Here is a 19,580-nt window from a genome sequence, read left to right on the forward strand (position 1 = left end):
TAGAGCGATTTCACTCTCTGGGGCTAGGAAAAGCCATCCACGCAGCAGAAACACCCGCTCCTGACTGGCAACACTGGTGCCCAGGAAGGGGCTGGGAGACATGCACATCCATGGAACTTCTCTAGTGGGTTTTGTGGATACTTTGTGATTTTTTAAATAGATGATATATTTAACCAAATCCCTAAAATAATTTAATTATTTGAAATAAATTTAAGAAGCAGATCTGAACTATGAAAAACACCCACACACCAGAAGCTGGCAGGTCCTCCAGGCACCCACAGAAAGGGAACTGGCAATAATTAGCCACTTCTCTGGTGGCGGGGAGGAAGGGTGATCCCATCCTGAACACATTCTACTGAGCAGTAAGCAACTGCTTTCCCTGACGGCCCTGCCTGCTAGTTTACAGTAGTTTAGTCATTTGAAAGCTTGTCATCGTGACACTTTCCCCTCCAAGGGAAGTTAAGGAAAAGCACCCTTTGGGCCTAAATTACTGGAACAATCATTAATTCCATTTGCGTATGAATGTCCCAAACAGGCTTCAGTTGTGCCAGGGTGTCTAAGAAACCCAGGGAGCAGACGTCACTTCTAGAGCCCTCTGCTCAGTTGATTTCTGTTTCTCGAACATGATGAAACAGCTGCTGAGTAGGCCCACCTTGCAGGAGGAGTTTAAGTGCTTTGTGATGAGGAAAATCATACTATTCATACAAAAAGGGTGTGTCAAGAAGACCCATCCCAGCAGACTCCACGAGCACGCTCCTTGGCGTTCAGGTCCGATTCCCCAACATGAAACACAACCAACTCCTTTCAAACTCAACATGCACAGACTCCACAGCTGGCTTGGCTAATGTCCATGGCGTGGCCCTGGGACCAAGGGGCAACTCAACCCCACTTCCTGGAGACTTTGCCCCCATCAGACCCCACAGGTCCACCCCTGGTGGCCACACAACTTTGACCCCTAGAAGCAGCCTTCTAAGGAGAAGATTTGGAGCAGAAGGAAAACAGTCCCTGAGGTGGGGTAGAGGCCACAGCCCAGGGCCACATGGAACTGGTCTTTGCCACATGGCAGCCCTGGTGTCCTCCCAACCGCCATCCCTGGCCCCAGGTGGTACAGGCAAGGCAGCCCACTCCCTGGGTTGGGGAGGAGAATGTTTAGCCTCCCCTTCTATGTTCTAGAAAGTTCTGTGGTGCCTGCTTGTTACAGATCTCAGGTCTTGTTCCCGTCTAATCTGGGGTACACTCAAGTGCACCTCAGCCTCCAGTTGTCAGACACAGTGGCCTGGCACTTGGTCACCTCACGGTCCTTCATCCTCTACGCTAACATTCCAGGTTGAAGGACCGCGGAGGTGATACAGGCACCAGTGTGAGAGGGTTTCACCTTTCCTTCACTACCACGGGTGACGGGCACAGTCAAGTACCATGCCAAGTGCTGCTCCTAAGGTACATTTCTACAGGGAGAAAAGCTCACAATGCCCACAACTTGACCGCTGCCTTCCGACTCCTGCTGCCGGCCCAGCAGGGTAGTTCCCATGGAAAAGTCTGCATAGGGGAACCAGGTGCTTGTGTGGACGCACCTTCTGCTGCAGGAAACCCAGGCTCCAGGGGGACGTCATCTGAGCCCCACCTAGGCCCCAAACTAGCTCAGGCAGCAGCCTACGATCCTCTGTCACTGATGCCCCATCTAGAGTCACTCTCACCTCCTCTGCCAGGACAGTGTGCAGAGCCATGTCCACCCCCATCTGTGTCACTCTGTGGGGTTTGGGCTCGTGCTACCCAACTTTGCCCTGTATGTCAAGCTCAGTGTGTAAGCAGCCTTGCAGGAGGGACTAAGGAAGCGTCACGCCCTGCTGGGAAGAAAGGCAGGCTCCCTGCAGCCACGTGGGGGTGGCCAGAGTCACCGAGAGCCACAGGCATCTCTCATGCAGTGTCACGTGCTGCTGTAGGACCCCTGCATTCATCTCAGAGGTGAGACCCCTGGGACCAGGGCCGTATGAGCTGCCCAACTCACCCAGCTAGTGACACAGGGCCTGGAACCTCACACCACAAGGCCCACCTGGGCCCAGCCAGGCACAGGCTCCCTCAGCACCTGCCCACCCTGACCACTCCCTCTGCCCCAGAAGCACAGCTAGGGTTGGAAGTGGCCCGGGAGGACAGAGGTGGACTAGCACTGTTCCCGTCTCAGAAGCCAGAGCCCCCATGGGGTGTGCGGACAGAGGCCACGCCCTCCTGCCATCCAATTCATCTGCAGTCAAATGGTTTCTTCCCGCCCCACCTGAGTACCCTTCAGGAAGACCCTCTAGGAAAGGACACTGCCACCTACCGATTCCTCTTGGTTTTCCCGCTTTGGTATTCCCTGCCATCTTCTGAACTGGATCCATCGCTGCTATCAGCTGAAAGAAAATCAAATTAATAAGGCTGGAAGATCCGACTCAGCACTTGGAGGGTCCGACTTGCCCTTGGGCAAACCACCAGGCGGCTCTCAGGTTCTGGAAATCAAGAGAACAGAGGCTCTTAAAGGCTGATTCCAATCCAGCAGCCAGCTTTCTCCTCCACGGGGCACGTTTATGTCTCAGCAGAAGAGAAACCTCTTCCACCGACCTGAAGAGAGGTCACTTTTAGCTGCTGTCCATTTAGAGGCTGCTGCACTTTCCAGAGGGGCTGCTGGAGTGTTAAGGTTGGGGAACACAGACCCTGGCCGGACCCCGGATGAGCCTCCCTCCCACGCCCTATCTCCTGTTTGGGTGGTGAGGGAACCACCAGCCCAGCCGCCTCCCTGTCCACTGGCCAATGGAGATGAGGACACAGCAGCTGCCTGGCACTGCCCAGGAGCTTCCTGGTCCACTGCAGTGAACGCTCAGACTCCCTGCAAGCTGTGCTCTTGGCCACTGACTCCACGTCTAGTCCTAAGAGCCAGACCTGAAGGCACGCACTGCGCTCCGTGCTAAGAGGGCAGCCAGGTAAACACGCCAGGGGCTTTTCCAGGTGGCAAAGTAGAAAGAGCTTTGGGTTTCCCACCCATCTCCACCAGCAGAAGGAGGACGAGAAGTCCTGTGAGCATCACCGTGTCTGACTGACAGCCCAGAGGGTCTGCAAAGGCTCAGGCATCCAGCCTCCCAGAAGCACCAGCTACTGCACGGGTCACAGCACAGGCAGGGGAGAGGGCCAGGTGGCTGGGCAGAGCGACCCCTGGTTCCCCCCCTGTGCTGGTGGGCCATGCCTTCCATGGTGGCAGGGGCCTCGACTCCTTCCAGGGAGGCTCACGGGAGCTGGAGGGCCTGTATGGAGGGGTAGCGCCATGCTGCCCGGGCTGGCGTGTTTTCTTTGACAACAGGACCGTTCACTTCCCACCTTGTGACTGGTGTCCTGACGGGGCCCGTTCCAGCACTCAGCTCGACCTATCAGAGTTCTGCTCTGCTGTGTGAGTAGGGCTGTCAGTGAGATGGGGGGCAGGTTCTGGGGGCTTCCAGCCTACCAAGGCCCTGTCTGTTCGTCCTTCTAGTGGCCTCCTCTCATGGCCCGCCCATGCCCTGTCCTTCTTGTCCATGCACACAGCCACACGGTCACCCGCTCGCCAGGGGAACATCAACTGCTTCCCAAGAAAACACTGGCTGCAGGCAAGCTGCCCCCGCCTCCCCTAGAGCGGTTCTCTGTAGCAGAGTGGAGTCTCCCCCAGAAGGGGACGGCATGCGGGGTCAGCCTTCCCAAAGGCGGCTGGCACAGGACGCAGGGCTTCTTGCCGGGCGGCAGCTGGGAACAGTGCTCAGGGCTCCAGCCAGGGCCCACAGGGGCTTCCAGAGCCCTCGATGGTGGCTCCTGCCTGGGCCCTCCCAATGCCTAAAAGGCCACGCCTTCCCGTGGGCACTGTCTTGTGCCCTGAGGAAACTCTGGCAGCACTGCTGGACTCTGTCCGCTAGAGACTGCCCTGCGGAAGCCCCACCACCTGGTGTGGCCACAGAACCTCTCTAGAAACTGCAGAACCCGCTAAATGCCTGGCGGGAGGTCAGCTCCCTCCCCTGCATGGAGAGCCACGGACTGCTAAAAAGACCATTTGGGGCAACTGAGGCGGCCGAGGGGAGCCCTGGGACTCTGACCCTTGGTCCTCTCTCATCCCACCTGAGTGTCCCTCCATGGCTCCCTCCACCCCTCCACGCTGGTGACCCTGAAAGATGCACTTCCACTGCCCTTTGCCTGAGCCCCTCGTGCCTGACCTTGTGTCCTGGCAGCTCCACCACCACGTTCCCAGCACCCAGCTCAGCACAGCACCCTGAGGTGACCAGTGCACACTGGCCTGTATCAGCCTCCACATCCCAACACCCCCCAGGACACTCAGGCTCACCTCGCTTTCCCTCTCACCTGCAGCTGGGCCTGGCCCTCACTGGCCTCCTGTCCCCTCACCTGCAGCTGGGCCTGGCCCTCACTGGCCTCCTGTCCCCTCACCTGCAGCTGGGCCTGGCCCTCACTGGCCTCCTGTCCCCTCACCTGCAGCTGGGCCTGGCCCTCACTGGCCTCCTGTCCCCTCACCTGCAGTTGGACCTGGCCCTCATTGGTTCTCTCTCCTCTCACCTGCAGCTGGGCCTAGCCAACACTGGCCTCCTGTCCCCTCACCTGCAGCTGGGTGTGGCCCTCACTGGCCTCCTGTCCCCTCACCTGCAGCTGGGCCTGGCCCTCACTGGCCTCCTGTCCCCTCACCTGCAGCTGGGCCTAGCCAACACTGGCCCTCTGGCCCTCTTACCTGTTGCAGTGTAATTTTACACTTCCTTCTGGTCATGTCCATACTTCCTGGTGTGGAAATCTTTCCCTAGTTCTCTGGATGGCCAGAGGTATGACATCCTAGCTTGATTCTAAAGAATGATCATATACATATTTATCTTCCAGGCAGATGAGGTGGGAGATGAGGAGAACTGCAGAGATAAACAGAGAAGGGACCATCTCGTCCTGGGCCAGACTGAGCTCCAGGGAGGGCAAATGGGAAGCGCAAAGTCCCTTAAAATGTAAAGAACGAGGCCAGATAATTACACAGTGTTATTAAGGTAAGTACAAGTACTGTGGTCGTGTTTTAGAGTTTTCTGTTTACTTTGAATAATCTCAGCATGAGTAGAGGCTTCTTTGCCTTTGGATACAAATTCCAGAAACCACGAAGGAAAATATCAGAAGACCCAGGGCCTGCCAGGCGGCACGGAGCTCTCGGTGGCCTCCCCACCTGCCCTGGCTGGAGGGCCGCTAGAACCACCACCTCACCCCCGGGCACTTGGAGTCACAAGGACAGTGAGGAAAGAGGGGCAGGCGGCTGCCCTACTGCCCACAGAGAAGACGGGACAGGAGCAGCAGTAACCGGGCACCCTGAGGACGGGGTCCTCTGAAAACCCACAGACGCAGCAGTGACCGTGCACCCTGAGGACAGGGTCCTCTGAAAACCCACAGACCAGGGCTCCTGTCCCCAGCCAGCCATGCCAGCCATGACCTGATACATGGGACTCACAGAGACTACACCTGAGGAAGCCCATGATCAAAGCTAACTCAGAATAGGTCAGAAAAGGATGGAGGAGCTAAGACTGTACAACTCTAAGAAGAAAAGGGGAATGCTTCCAGCTCTGGGCCCAAGAGGAGTTCTTAAACGTACCACCATCAAGAGTCAACAGAAAAGATAGTGTACCACGATCAAGTGGGTTTTATCCCAGGGATGCAAGGTTGGTTCAACATCCGGAAATCAATAAATGTCATTCACCATATCAACAGACTTAAAGTTAAGAATCACATAGATTATTTCAATAGATGCAGAAAAAGCATTTGATAAAATACAGCACCACTTCATGCTCAAAACACTAGAAAAAATTGTGGTAGTGGGAACATTCCTTAACATTATAAAGGCCATCTACGCTAAGCCCATGGCCAATATCATTCTAAATGGTGAAAAACTGAAAGCATTCCCCCTAAAAACTGGAACAAGGCAGGGATGCCCTCTTTCACCACTTCTATTCAACATTGTCCTTGAGACTCTAGACAGAGCAATTAGACAAACCAAAGAAATTAAAGGGATACGAATTGGAAAAGAAGAACTCAAACTATCCCTGTTCGCTGAAGACATGATTATATATTTAGAGGAACCTGGAAATTCCACCAGAAAACTTTCAGAACTCATAAGTGAATTCAGTAAAGTAGCAGGTTACAAGATCAATGCTCATAAATCCAATGCATTTTTATAAAAAAGTGACGAATCTTCAGAAAGAGAAATTAGGAAAACTACCCCATTCACAATAGCATCGAAAAAAATAAAATACTTGGGAATCAATCTCACAAAAGAAGTGAAGACCTCTACAATGAGAACTACAGAACACTAAAGAAAGAAATTAAAGAAAACCTTAGAAGATGGAAAGATCTCCCATGTTCTTGGATAGGCAGAATTAATATTGTCAAAATGGCCATACTACCAAAAGTGCTATACAGATTCAATGCAATTCCAATTAAAATCCCAATGATGTACCTTGCAGAAATAGAGCAAGCAATTATGAAATTCATCTGGAAGAATAAAAAACCCAGAATAGCTAAAGCAATCCTCAGTAGAAAGAGCGAAGCAGGGGGTATCACAATACCAGATCTTCAACTCTATTACAAAGCAATAGTAACAAAAACGGCATGGTATTGGTACCAAAATAGGTAGATCAATGGTACAGAATAGAGGACATGGACACAAACCCAAATAAATACAATTTTCTCATACTAGACAAAGGGGCCAAAAATATGCAGTGGAGAAAAGATAGCCTCTTCAACAAATGGTGCTGGGAAAACTGGAAAACCATATGCAACAGAATGAAATTAAACCCCTATCTCTCACCCTACACAAAACTCAACTCAAAATGGATCAAGGACCTCAGAATCAGACCAGAGACCCTGCATCTTATAGAAGGAAAAGTAGGTCCAAACCTTCAACTTGTTGGCTTAGGATCAGACTTCCTTAACAGGACTCCCATAGCACAAGAAGTAAAAGCAAGAATCAACAACTGGGATAGATTCAAACTAAAGAGCTTTCTCTCAGCAAAGGAAACTATCAGCAATGCAAAGAGAGAGCCTACAGAGTGGGAGAAAATCTTTACCACTCATACTTCAGATAGAGCACTAATTTCCAGAATCTATAAAGAACTCAAAAAACTCTACACCAAGAATACAAATAATCCAATCAACAAATGGGCTAAGGAAATAAACAGACACTTCACAGAAGATGTACAAGCAATCAACAGATACATGAAAAAATTTTCAACATCTCTAGTAATAAGAGAAATGCAAATCAAAACTACCCTAAGATTTCATCTCACCCCAATTAGAATGGCGATTATCAAGAACACAAGCAACAATAGGTGTTGGCGAGGATGTGGGGAAAAAGGTACACTCATACATTGCTGATGGGGTTGCAAATTAGTGCAGCCACTCTGGAAAGCAGTGTGGAGATTCCTTAGAAAACTTGGAATGGACCCACCATTTGACCCAGCTATCCCACTCCTTGGCCTATACCCAAAGGACTTAAAATCAGCATACTACAGAGATACAGCCACATCAATGTTCATTGCTGCTCAATTCACCATAGCCAGATTGTGGAACCAAAGTAGATGCCCTTCAGTTGATGAATGGATAAAGAAACTGTGGCATATATATACAATGGAATATTACTCCGCAATGAAGAATGATAAAATTATGGCATTTGCAGGCAAATGGATGAAAGGAGAATATCATGCTAAGTGAGATAAGCCAATCTCAAAAAACTAAAGGACAAATGATCTCGCTGTTAAGTGGATGTGGACATATAATGGGGGGTGGGAGGGGTTAGTGTTAGGGTTAGGGTTAGGGTTAGGTTTAGGGTTAGGGATAAGGAGGGTGGTAAGAATGGAAGAAAGAAGGACTGTATAGAGGGGAAAGAGGAATGGGAGAGGTGGGGGGGGAAGGGAAAAAATAATGAATCAAACATCATTGCCCTGTGTAAATTTATGATTACGCAAATGGTACGCCTTGACTCCATGTACAAACAGAGAAACAACATGTATCCCATTTGTGTACAATAATAAAAAAAAAAAAGAGTCAACAGAAACGCTGATGAACTGGACTTGATCAGAATGAAAAGTCACGCATCAAAAGACTCCATCCACAGAGTGAAGAAGATACAGGAAGCAAATGTCTGTGACTCCCAGATCTGCCGCAGGACTAATACCCAGAACCACATGAAACGCCTACTGGCTGACACAAAAACCAGTCCAAAATCAGAAAGGACCCGAGTAGACGTTTCTCCAAAGGAGACATGCTGACCAGGAAGGGCAGGAAGAGCTGCCTAACGTCAGCCACTAAGGACCTGCACAGCCACGGGCCTGCCATGGCATGACATCCACACCACGCTGAAGGCCGGGAACAAGCTCACAGCCACTGCTACAAAGAGCAAAGCCAGCAAGGGTGAGGAGCAAACCCCCGGCTACTGGTGGGGACCTGGAAGAGCGTGGTGCTGTGGGGGACGGCCAGGCTGTCACTCAGGAGCTAGGAATGGCCACATGCGCCCGCGGTTCTCGAGCGGGGTGCCAAACGGATCTGTGTGACTGATCACAGCAACTTTTTCCACAGAAGCCCAGGAGAGGAATGATTGATCGACCAAAATGTGGAAGAGTCACACAACGGGCGTGACCTTTCCTTCACGTGACTCTCCCCTCAAAAGGAGGGAAGCTCCGGCTCAGTCCGACCCAGTGCACGGCAGGAGTGAACCATGCTACCTGCCCTCATTCTAAGAGCTGCGGAGACGGAGTTGGTCTGCACACAGGGCCCAGAGGAAGAGGGCGCCAGGAGCTGCTGCCCGGTCCTCCAGAGGTGCTGCTTTGGGTGGTCACAGACCATGTCATGGACACAATTTATGCCACTGAATTGTGCACTTGAAACTGGCCAAACGGTGGGGTCCGTGCTGGGTGTGTTAGCACAGTGGAGAAGCATGAGAGTGACTCAGCTCATGGCACAAGGAAACGGAAGGACAAGGAGCCATGCGGAAGGCTGGTCCCGCCAAAGCACGCTGACCGACGCCCTGGTCTGCCGGAGTCCAAGAAACGCAACAGGGAAGAGGACAGCCGAAGTGCCTCCCAGGAGCACAGAGCAGACAAAGGACCGCCAACCTATGAAAATGGCTCTGTTTTGCTCAGAATTAAAGAAATGCCAATGGAAACCAAGAGCGGCTTTGGAAGCTACGTCTTGACGGCTGGCAGCTCTGAGAAGAATGTGCTCACGGACGTGGGAGCCCACGGGTCCCTTGAAGGAAGACGTGCTGGCACTTGCCAACAACTCGTAAGATGCAGGAACCTTTTTTAAAAAAATGTCTTGTTTTAGTTGTAGGTGGCACAATCCTTTGTTTTGTTTCCATGTGGTGCTGAGGGTGGAACCCAGGGCCTCAGGCAAGCTAGGGAGGCTCCAGCCCTGAGCCGCAGCCCCATGTGGCGATGCCAAAAGACCGAATCACACGACAGACGTACTTGTAACGCGAGAGCCTGCATCGCCTTCTTAGTTACTGAGACCACAGAGTGAGGCTGACCAGCTACCCAGAAGTCCCAGCCCACGTGAGCCCGGGGTCTGCCTCTCGGGAGGGAAGGGGACAACACCCATCAGGTGCGGCCCTGAGAGGGGGTGGGAGCTCTGGCTAAAACTGACGTAAGCATCGCAGGGGCTGAGTCCTGGGTGAGGCACCTACCCTGACCCCGACCCCGACCCTGACCCTGACCCTGACCCTGACTCTGACCCTGACCCTGACCCCAACCCCGACCCCGACCCCGACCCCGACCCCGACCCCGAGCCTGACCCTGACCCCGACCCCGACCCCGACCCTGACCCCGACCCCGACCCCGACCCCGACCCGACCCTGACCCCGACCCTGACCCTGAGCCTGACCCTGACCCTGACCCTGACCCCAACCCCGACCCTGACCCCGACCCCGACCCCCACCCTGATCCCGACCCCGACCCTGACCGGGGGACAGGTGACTGCCATTGGTGAGGTCACTGGAGAGCTCCTCCTGGCGCTCTCGCCTGGTGACTGGACAGAGATTTCCAGTCCCTCCCTTCAGGGTTGCTGCTCCACCCAGGTGGCAACCCTGCCCAGCACCTGCACGGTCCCTGCCAGGTGGAGGCACGCCTGCACCCCAGGTCAGCACCCGGCCCCGCTCCTGGAAGCAGCTGTCCCTGAGCAGAGGAGCACTCTGGGAGAGAGCTGGCTGCAGGATGTGAATGCCCTGGGACCTCTGAGGTGACGCAAAATCAGCAGGAAGGGACAGTGGCTAAGTGACTTCACACCAAAGCAGCACAAGGTCACGCAGAGGAACAAGGCACCAGGGTTCCCCAACCCCTCCCCCCTGGGGCAGCCCCGTGGGGCAGCGGAGTCCTGCCGAGAGGGCCTGCCAGAGCGTGACGGCCCTGGCCCTGCGCGGGCCCGGCATGCCTCACGGGTGTCTGCAGACAGAGCGACGGGGGCTGGGGATGAGGCGGCACCACGCCTCAGCTGGACTTGGAAGCACTGACCCATGTGGCACTGCTCAGGTGGCACCCAGTGGCACCCCGCACCACAAGCCGGCACACTGCTCCAGGCACTGGCAGGACATCGGCTCAGACGTGGCCCTGGCCAGAGCTGCTGGACCCCCAGGGCTCACTGGGCACAGGCCAGGCCACTGGTCTGCTGCTCAGAGCCGGGCTCCTACAGAGCTGGCTCCACAGATGGCTCTCTGCACATGGTCCCACATCCATGAGACCCTCAGTGGACCTTCAGCCACTCACAGGTCATCTGGTTCTGTTTAAGATTCGTGATCGTGAATAAAACGCAAGGGCGATGAACAGTGTAGTCTTGCCCCGCGAGGGCTACCTGGGCTGCTTCCGGGTGCAGAGGAGTGACTGCTCCAAGCACAGAGAGGGCGAGAAGCAGCAGCTCCTCACCCGGGTGGCAACCCAGACAGCGTCCTCAGGAAAGCCTGGGCCAGTGGGTCCTGCAGCAGACTGGTGGATCTGACCTCACGGCCAGCAGGATGCTCCCCGCAGAGCGGGCAGGGCCCCTGCGGAAGGGCCCTTAGCACCAAGAGCATGAGGGGCTGAATTGCCAGGACAGGTGGGGGCTCACCTGCACAGGACAAAGGCCCGGGGAAGAGAAGGTCAGAGCCACCCAACGGCACAGTGCCAGCTGGGCACCCTGAGGCACCAGCGTGGCCTCCTCTACTCCTGGGTACGTTCAAGATATGGGACCAAAGCCACGAGTTCAGTTCAGGCAAAGAAGAGCCCTCCAGTGGGGGATGCTGCGGCTGCCACCCGGCAGTGGCTCTGTGGGTCGGCCTATCTGGCTAGACTGGGGTCCCCGGCTGAAGCTGGGAGGAGGCTCTGCATTTGCTCAGGGATTGTGGTGGGCATGGTACACAGACGCCCTGAGAGGGGCCCCTGGCTGCAGCAAATGTGCCATCAGTCCAGTGCCAGAGGCACCCGGAGCTTCCACGCCCTGGCGTCACACTGGAACCGCGGCACCCTCCTCTCGGCCCATGGGCTGCAGGGTCCCCCACGCAGGCCTTTTCCCTTCTGCCTCAGGGCCATCAACAGACCTCTTTCCTGCACTCCATCTGCTGGGGCCCTGTATGGCTGCCCTGCCCAGGGAGGACCCTGGGCTGCAGTCTGAGTGCCCACTGTGCTTTGCCATCCACCACCCCAACCTCTCTTCCTAGGCCCCAGGGCACATGGCTTCCTACCACAAATGCTCCTTGCTGGAGGCTGGTGCCAGGCCCAGGGCAGGTCACCAGGAGTCCCTAGATAAACAAGCGACTGACTCAGGAGGGAACCAGTGTTCTCCCTCCCTCCCTCCTTTGCTCCTGGCCTAGGAGCCGGGGCAGCCTGAAGCACTAGGTGCAGGGTGAGTTCTTTGGAAAGCACTGCTCCAGTCCTCCTGTGTAGCAATCAGGGGCCCGAAGGCACAGGGGGTGACAAGGCCTCTACCAGGTAAGAAAGTGCAGCACTGGAGCCTAGCTCAGCCCCTGCCCTGTCCATCAGCTTCCTGTGGAGGCCAAATACAGCTGACAGGCTCATGACAGGAGCACCTTCGAAGGTCCAGCAGGGCCTCGGCACCCCAAGCTCCTTCCTCCCCTAACAGGAGCTACCTGGAAACCCCTACAGGTGTTAACATGAGCACCACCCTCTGCTTCCTGCCAGTCAATGGGGAGCCTTCTGAGGTCACCTGCCCCCTTACCATTCAGCTGGCCTGTCACATACAGAGGCTGACTAATGTGGCCACTGAAACACAAGTAGGTACACAAAACACATGGTGCATTCACCGTGCCAACAGCAGGCTTAGCCCTGGGGCAGCAGCAGGGACCCCAACCAGATGCAGCTCCCTCTCAAAGGCCAGGATCCCTCCCACAGAGCAGGGCTGATGGACTCTGTGTGGGGAGCACCTCCCATGTCCACCTGGACTCAAGGAAGCACGGTCAGCTTGGGAAAGCTCCAACCTCTCCGTGGCCCTGAGTCCTGCTCAGCACCAGGGCCACCTGGTCCCATTGTGCTGTGGAGACCCAGTGCATGCTGTCTGGACTGAATAATACTCGGACAAGTGACCATTCACTAGCCGCAGCTGTGTTTACCCACAGTCTGATTTTATATCCTGCTTGGTGAAATAAATGTCATTATGAATTCACATTCGTCCTGAATATAAACAACTCAAATATTTGCAGAACAATTGAAGCCCAGTGAGCCTTGCTGACTCCACCATAGGCAGGGGAGGAGGGGTGTGGCCAGGCCTCCTCCTCAGATAGGGTTCAGACCCATTTGGGGGGACAATCCCAGTCCACACCTGATAGAAACATCACCTTGGGCAACTTAATTGATCCCTGTTCTTTAATTCAGTCTTCTTCAAATGGGCACAGAGAGAGGGGCAGACAATAATGCTGCCCAGAACATGGGCGTCCTGCCCTGGCACTGGAATACGTGAGGCTGTTTGGTAAGGGGAGTCCGGTTTGCTCATGCTCGTCTTCAGATGGGAGATACTCCTCACCACCCAGAGGGGCCTGTGTGACAGCAGGAGAGGATGCAAGTCAGACTCGAGGCGCCACAGTGCTGCCCTGAAGCTGGAGGGGGCACATGGGACAAGGAAACACAGCCACCGGAATCTGGAAAGATGAGGGAGAGGATCCTCCCAGAGCCCAGGAGAGCAAGGCCCTGCCCAGGCTGGGGGACTCACAATGGACCCCACCCTCCAGACCTGAAGCTGGCTGCTCGTCTTGCTTTAAGCCTCCTTGCTTGAGATGATTTCTTAGGGCAGCAATTGGCATCCAGTGCCCATGGCATCCACCTGCAGGGCTGCGGGAGGGCGGATGCGAGGAAGCCACTGGAGGGAGTTCCTCACTGCCTGGGTCCCTCCACTCTCCTGGCCAGGACACCCTGCTCTTCAGTTCTCTCCCCAGGCCTCTGCCTACTTGGCCAACCCACCAGAAGGCACTGGTAGGAGAGAGGCAGGGGCAGGCCTGCTTCCCTAGCCTGTTTCTCCCTGCTTCTTCTCTTCCCCCAGAGAACAGCCCCGCTGCCAACACCGGATCACCTCTGCTGTTTTCCACTGGCTGCGGTGGTCTCCCAGTGCAGAGAGGGGCTGCTCTCGGTGGACAGGCATGCAGGGCCGCAAGACGCTGAAGCCTCAGGCACCCCAGCCAGACTGCAGGGGGAGAGGCTCTGTGGCTGCCCAGGAAGGCAGAGGCTGGCAGAGAGGCTTGAGCAGAGCTGGTGGGAAGACCAAGGCGAGTACCCACCACGCTGCAGAGCTGGTGCCGTCCCTGAGAACAGCATGGCACGTAGCGGGTGGGCTTGGGGCGAAGCCTGGCACTCCTCATTTCACTTTAGCTCAACAGGCATTTATTCTCAACTAACAGCAAAGCTACAGGCCATAAAAAATCTGGATGCTTTGCAAGGTAATTAGAAAATAACTCAGGCCTTCACTGGAATCCATCGGCAATGCTAACAGAATGAACGAGCGGCCTCTCCCGTAATCTGCTGGGTGATGAGCGGCTTGGCACCCTGGGTGGTTCTAGATCCCACACCCTGTAAACTTCCTAACGCAGCGGGCTGCCCATCCGCACGCCATGCACACCCAGCACCCACAGCAGTCCAAGTGGTGGACATCCATAAAATCCATTTATTCCATTTGCCTCTTGAAAAATAATGGGGGTCAACTGGAGTGCTTAATTGTTGCATTTCAGACTAGAAACAGGTATTAATAGGCTCAAATCTGGAATGACTCACAGATGAACCAAACGTGAAAGCAAAATCCTCCACTAAGAGCCGATCGCACTCTCCCCAGAGCGTGTTCCGGTAATGAGGGTCAAAGCGCTTGACGAGTCGTGAGGAATGGCCGTCGGGACGCCATGCGGATGGAGGTCATCCACTCAGCCCCCTCGTCATTAATCAATCCTCCAGAAACACCTTCTGCCTCATTGTTTAGCTGCAAAGCTCTCCAGATGAATTTTAGGAAACTAGAAATTATGCTCTTTGGGGTCATTTCTACCCTGGCAACTGGAGATTGAAAGTTGAGGTCATGGTCATTTACATATGTTTAAGAATCACCCAAACAAAAAATGTTTTAAGACTCTCTCTTCCTCTATTTACAAGAGGAGGTAACATTAAAAATAGTTTTATAACCAGTTGTAGCTGACAGACCCAAGGGCAACATCTTATACTGAATGGATAAAAACTGAAAGTATTTCACTAAAATCAGGAACAAGACAAGGATGTCCACTCTCACCGCTCCTATTCAACACAGTCCTTGAAACTCTAGTCAGAACAATCAGGCAAAAGGAGGAAATTAAAGGGACACAAAAAGGAAAAGAAGAGGTCAAATGATCTGTTTGTTGATGACATGATCATATATCTAGAAGATGCAAAAAGACTCCACCAGAAGACTTCCAGAGCTCATAAATGAATTCTGAAAAGTAGCAGAATACAAGACCAACATTCATAAATTGAAACTTTCCCATACCCCCATAATGAATCTTCTGAAAAAGAAATTAGGAAAACTATTCCATTCACAACAACCTGATAAAATACTTGGGAATTAATATAACAAGGAGGTGAAGGCCTCTACAGTGAATATTATTGAACACTGAAGAAATAAACTGAAGAAGACCTTGGAAGATAGAAAGACCTCCTACGTTCTTGTACAGGCAGAAGTAATATTGTCAAAATGTTCACCCTACCAAAAGGAATATACAGATGCAATGCAATCCCCGTGCAGAATACCAATGACATTCTTCACAGAACTAGAAAAAAATAGCTCTAAAAATCATTTGGAAGAATAAGAGACCCAGAAGAGCCAAAGCAACCCCAAGCAAGAAGAGCAACGCTGGAGGCAGTACACTGCCTGGTCTTAAGTTATAATGCAGAGCTATAGCAAAAACAGCATGGTACCAGCACCAAACAGACACAAAGACCAATGGAATCGAAGACACAGAGACAAACCCACATTGGTACAGTCATTTGATCCTTGATGAAGGTGCCAAAATACATGTTGGAGAAAAGATAACCCTTTTAACATTTGATGCTGGGAAAACCAATCTGGGAATCAATGTGGAGATTCCTCCAAAAACTAGGAATCAAACCACCAAATGATTCAGCTTTCCCACTCTGCAGTATTTATCCAAAAAGAATTAAAATCAGCATACTATGAGGCAGGCACATCAATGATTATAGCAGTGTAATTCACAATAACCAAGTTATGGAACCAGCCCAGGTGCCCGTCCGCAGATGAATGGATCAATAAAATGTAGTATTTATTCACAATGGAGTTCTACTCAGTCATAAGATGGAAATTGTGGCATTTGCCAGAACATTGATGGAACTGGAGAACACCATGCTAAGTGAAATAAACCAGACTCAGAAAATCAAGGGTCAAATGTTCTCTCTCATATGTGAGAACTCTAGCAAAATAAGGGATGAAAGAGGTGGTCAGATGTCATAAAGATAGGGGGAATCCATGGAGCAGAAGGAGATTGAGGGGGTGGGACGAAGAGGGACGGGAAAGGGGAGGATGTGCAGAATGGATTTGACAAAATTACACTGTGTGCATGGTCTAACATACCTGAATGACTTCCACTTTTATGTGTATCTATAAAGCAGCAATTAAAAATAAATAGATAAATGAGTGAAAGGAAGACCAGTAGAGAGGGGGAATAGGGGAGAGAAGAAGGGAGGGGAAATGTGGGCACTGGAGGAAAAACAAGCAGTTTGTAAATTAGGGAACAAAACTAACTTGTGAAACAAAAAAAAAATGTTTCTACAACTACATATAATTTTGTATTCTCTTGTCTATCTGCATAGAACAGTTAGGTCTGCCAGGATAAAGCTGGTGAAAGTCAGAGCACCATGATGCACGAATTGAAGCTAATCGGGTATTTCCAGTTGAGTTGGGTAGAGTCAAGGCTCAGCTCTCGCTCTGTAAGCAGGAAAGGGGATCCCTGTTAACCGAGGGAAAGGGAGCATTGACCTCTGGCCCAGGTGACTCAGGGGCTTGTCCTCCACTCCAGGCCCCCAGGCCGTGACACAGCAGAGGACCCTGCTTCTGCTCAGACCTGGTCTGATGTACAAACGATAGAAAAGAGAGAGCCACTGTGCATGGCTTTAATAAGTTCATTTCTTCCGTATTCCTACTAATTCTTTGGGGGAAAAAATAAAATAGCATCCAATTATCTGGAAGCACGCAAGCTGAAGAAGAGCGCAGGGAGTTTGCCTGCATTATTCACCCTTTACCAGGCAGATAAATCAATGTTGGGGTAAACTGCACAGTAACGCTTCTCCTAGGATTTGAGGTTCTCAGGATCTTCCCAAGCTGTGCACAGTTCTGTCCACGAGGAAGAACCTTGAGAGGCTGCTTTCTACAATGGTTCATAAGCCTCTTTTAGGATGCAAAACATCTCTTTTAATATCAGATGCCACTTGATCAAAGGAGGAAACAGAATCACCAAATCCAGTGCTTATCATCCCTGAACCCAGTGACATTTTTACGTACCTTACAGTTAAACATGCTCCTAGGACATCTTTGGAGATGTTCTCAGTATCTTAAGTGAAATAAATAGGAAAACCTGTCATCTCTCAATCTTAGAAGGATAATAACGCTTGCTCACATCTCTTAGCACTGTTAACAGAAAACTTTGACAACACCATTTTCTAAATGCCGCTGGACTTGACAGGTGCTGGCTGATGCCATCCTGTGTTAGCCCCACAGACTTGAAATGAAAAACAGTAATCCAATTTCCGTAAAAGAGCTCTCAAACTTAATGAAAGACTCTTTCAGGGGGTCAAGACCCCGTGTCCACTGGCCTGGCCTCTCCGCCACGCATGCCCACCTCCCAGGGTGGCAGAGAGTTCCTGCTCATGAACTTCTCTGTGGAGCGAGGCTAATTCAATCCGTGTGCTCAGCGAGCAGGGCTTCCCCAACACAGCAGCACATAAAAAATGTATCAGATCTAATCGGAAAGCAGCCCTTCTGAAAATGCTGAGCATTCTTCTCTGACTCTCCGTGAGACAAGATCTACAAGGGCCTCCTAGCAAACAGCTGCCTCCCGCCCAGCAGCCAGTCCTCTAAGTGAAGGGAGTCCTTGCCCCTCCCAGCTCGGGCTCCCTTGCTGCCGCAGAGTAGGGACTGAGCGCCAGACTCAGCAAGCCTCAGGCAGAAGGAAGGGCACTATCTCCAGTGACGTGCAGCAGGCATGTGGAGCAAAACTAGAGGCTGGCTAACAACCACGCCGGAGAGGAGGTGGGGCGCCACGAGCGGCCTCCCTGCACTAATGCAGGGTGCAAAGAGAAGCCGGAGCCCACTTCTTGGCAGGGACAAGTTCTGCAGAATATGCCATGAGAACGTCAATGACTGCACTCTGCAGTAGGAACACGACCCCCCATGGTCAGTTCCCAGCATAAGCAGGAAAAATGTGCCCCTACAAACAGACTAAGCACCCAGAGGGACACAGCAGCCCCCTTAGTTACTTGCTGAGGCCTCCAGCTTGCGCTTGTGGGGTGGGTCCTCGATGATCCTCTTGAGGTCCCCACGGTTCTTCAGGTCCACAGGCTTCTCCCAGACGGACAGCTGCATGGTTGGGTTGAAGAAGAAAACCCGGTCATCGCCCGTCCAGACCACGCACCTGTTGAGTTGAAACTCACCTCAGTCACTCTTGAAGACACTAAGATCAGAAGACAGTAAGATCAAAAGCCACTAGCATGTGGCCTGACTCCTAGCGCCCTTCAGGACAGAGAGCCACAGGTTGGTGAGGTCATTTATGTGAAGCATAAACAGCAGTGCAAAGCCTGACTCCTCACAAGGCATCCTGCCTACTCAGCAGGTGAATGTCCCCATACCTTTCCTTCTACCAGCCAGGGACACCAAAGCTCAGAGCAGGCAAGCAGCTCAACAAGGCCACCCCAGGTGGCCACTCTACCAGCATCTGAGCCCGGAGTCCTGCTCACCTTCAGAAGAGCAATGAACTCCACATATGTTCATGTATGGAAATCTAAATGATCTGAAAGGAATCATGTGTGATCATCAAACCCCTTACCTGTGGACAGTTATCAGAGAAGATTAAGAATTTAAAAAGAGAAGACAGAGAGAAGGAAAATCCCTTCCTAAAGAACACAGCCCCCTCATTTGCACCCTGGTGATACACAGAGGAATCTGGGTTCTGACCTCTATGAACTCTGTGAATGAAGCCATTGCGACCAGCTAGGCTGGCCCTAGCCATGGGTGGCCCTAACTGCTCTCAGGATGCTGCAGTGAGCACTGCTGGCCCGGGCCTGTCTTGTCTGGGCCTTGCACCAGTTTCCCCTTGGGTCAGGCATCCCCTGGGCTCAGTTTCCTGCTGTGACCTCTGAGTGGCCTAGTGCTCTGATCCTCTGTGGACCTCTCAGTAACTGGAGGAATGGGCAGGGACTGGCCACACATGCAGGAACCCTCTGGCTAAGGCTCCCTCAAGAGAGGAGCACGGTCAGGCACTGCCCAGGTCCAGCCTCTCCCTTGCACCTCACCCAGCAGGCCTCATGCAGTGTCTGCAGCTGGTTCAGGTATGCCAGTGCAGGTCACCCTGTTCTGCTCAGAGAAAAGCACTCCGTGCTCACCTTCACTAGGCTAGCCACGCTCACGGGCTACACAGAGGGCTCAGGGACCCAGCCCACAGGTGATGATCTCTGGGAAGATCGGGACCCTTCAAGGAACGACCCTGATAAAATCTATTGGGCAACTCTCCTGACCAAGCAGGGTTCAAGAGTGTGGTAGACAGAACAATGGTCCTACAGAGGTCCACATCTAAGATCCCAGAACCCGTGAATGTGTCACCTGCCTCGCAAAGGGACTTTGCAGATGTGGCGAAGATCTTGAGATGGGATGTGCCCTGGATGATCCAGGTGGGCCCTAAATGTAACCACAGCTTTCCTTGTAAGATGGAGGCGGGAGGGCCAGAGACAGAGGCTTGTGGACAGAAGCAGAGGCGGCCATAAACACAGAGGCAGAGAGACAGGAAGATCCAGCTACCCACCTTAAAGGTGGAGGAAGAGGCCATGAGCCCAGGGGACCCAGGTGCCCTCTGG

General features: G+C 52.7%; 1 protein-coding gene across 1 annotated transcript in view; it reads right to left on the minus strand.

Moving 5' to 3' along the window:
* The window catches only part of Tcerg1l (transcription elongation regulator 1 like), a 179,242-nt gene that overhangs the window by 31,607 nt on the left and 128,055 nt on the right, over positions 1 to 19,580 (minus strand). Inside the window, exons 7-8 of the mRNA XM_047553669.1 lie at positions 17,991 to 18,145; positions 2,318 to 2,387 (exon numbers count right to left, since the gene is read on the minus strand). Of these exons, the coding sequence (XP_047409625.1) occupies positions 2,318 to 2,387; positions 17,991 to 18,145 (225 nt within the window). The remainder of the gene's footprint in view (positions 1 to 2,317; positions 2,388 to 17,990; positions 18,146 to 19,580) is intronic.

This window comes from Sciurus carolinensis, chromosome 5 (assembly GCF_902686445.1).
Source record: "Sciurus carolinensis chromosome 5, mSciCar1.2, whole genome shotgun sequence".
Classification (NCBI taxonomy): domain Eukaryota; kingdom Metazoa; phylum Chordata; class Mammalia; order Rodentia; family Sciuridae; genus Sciurus; species Sciurus carolinensis.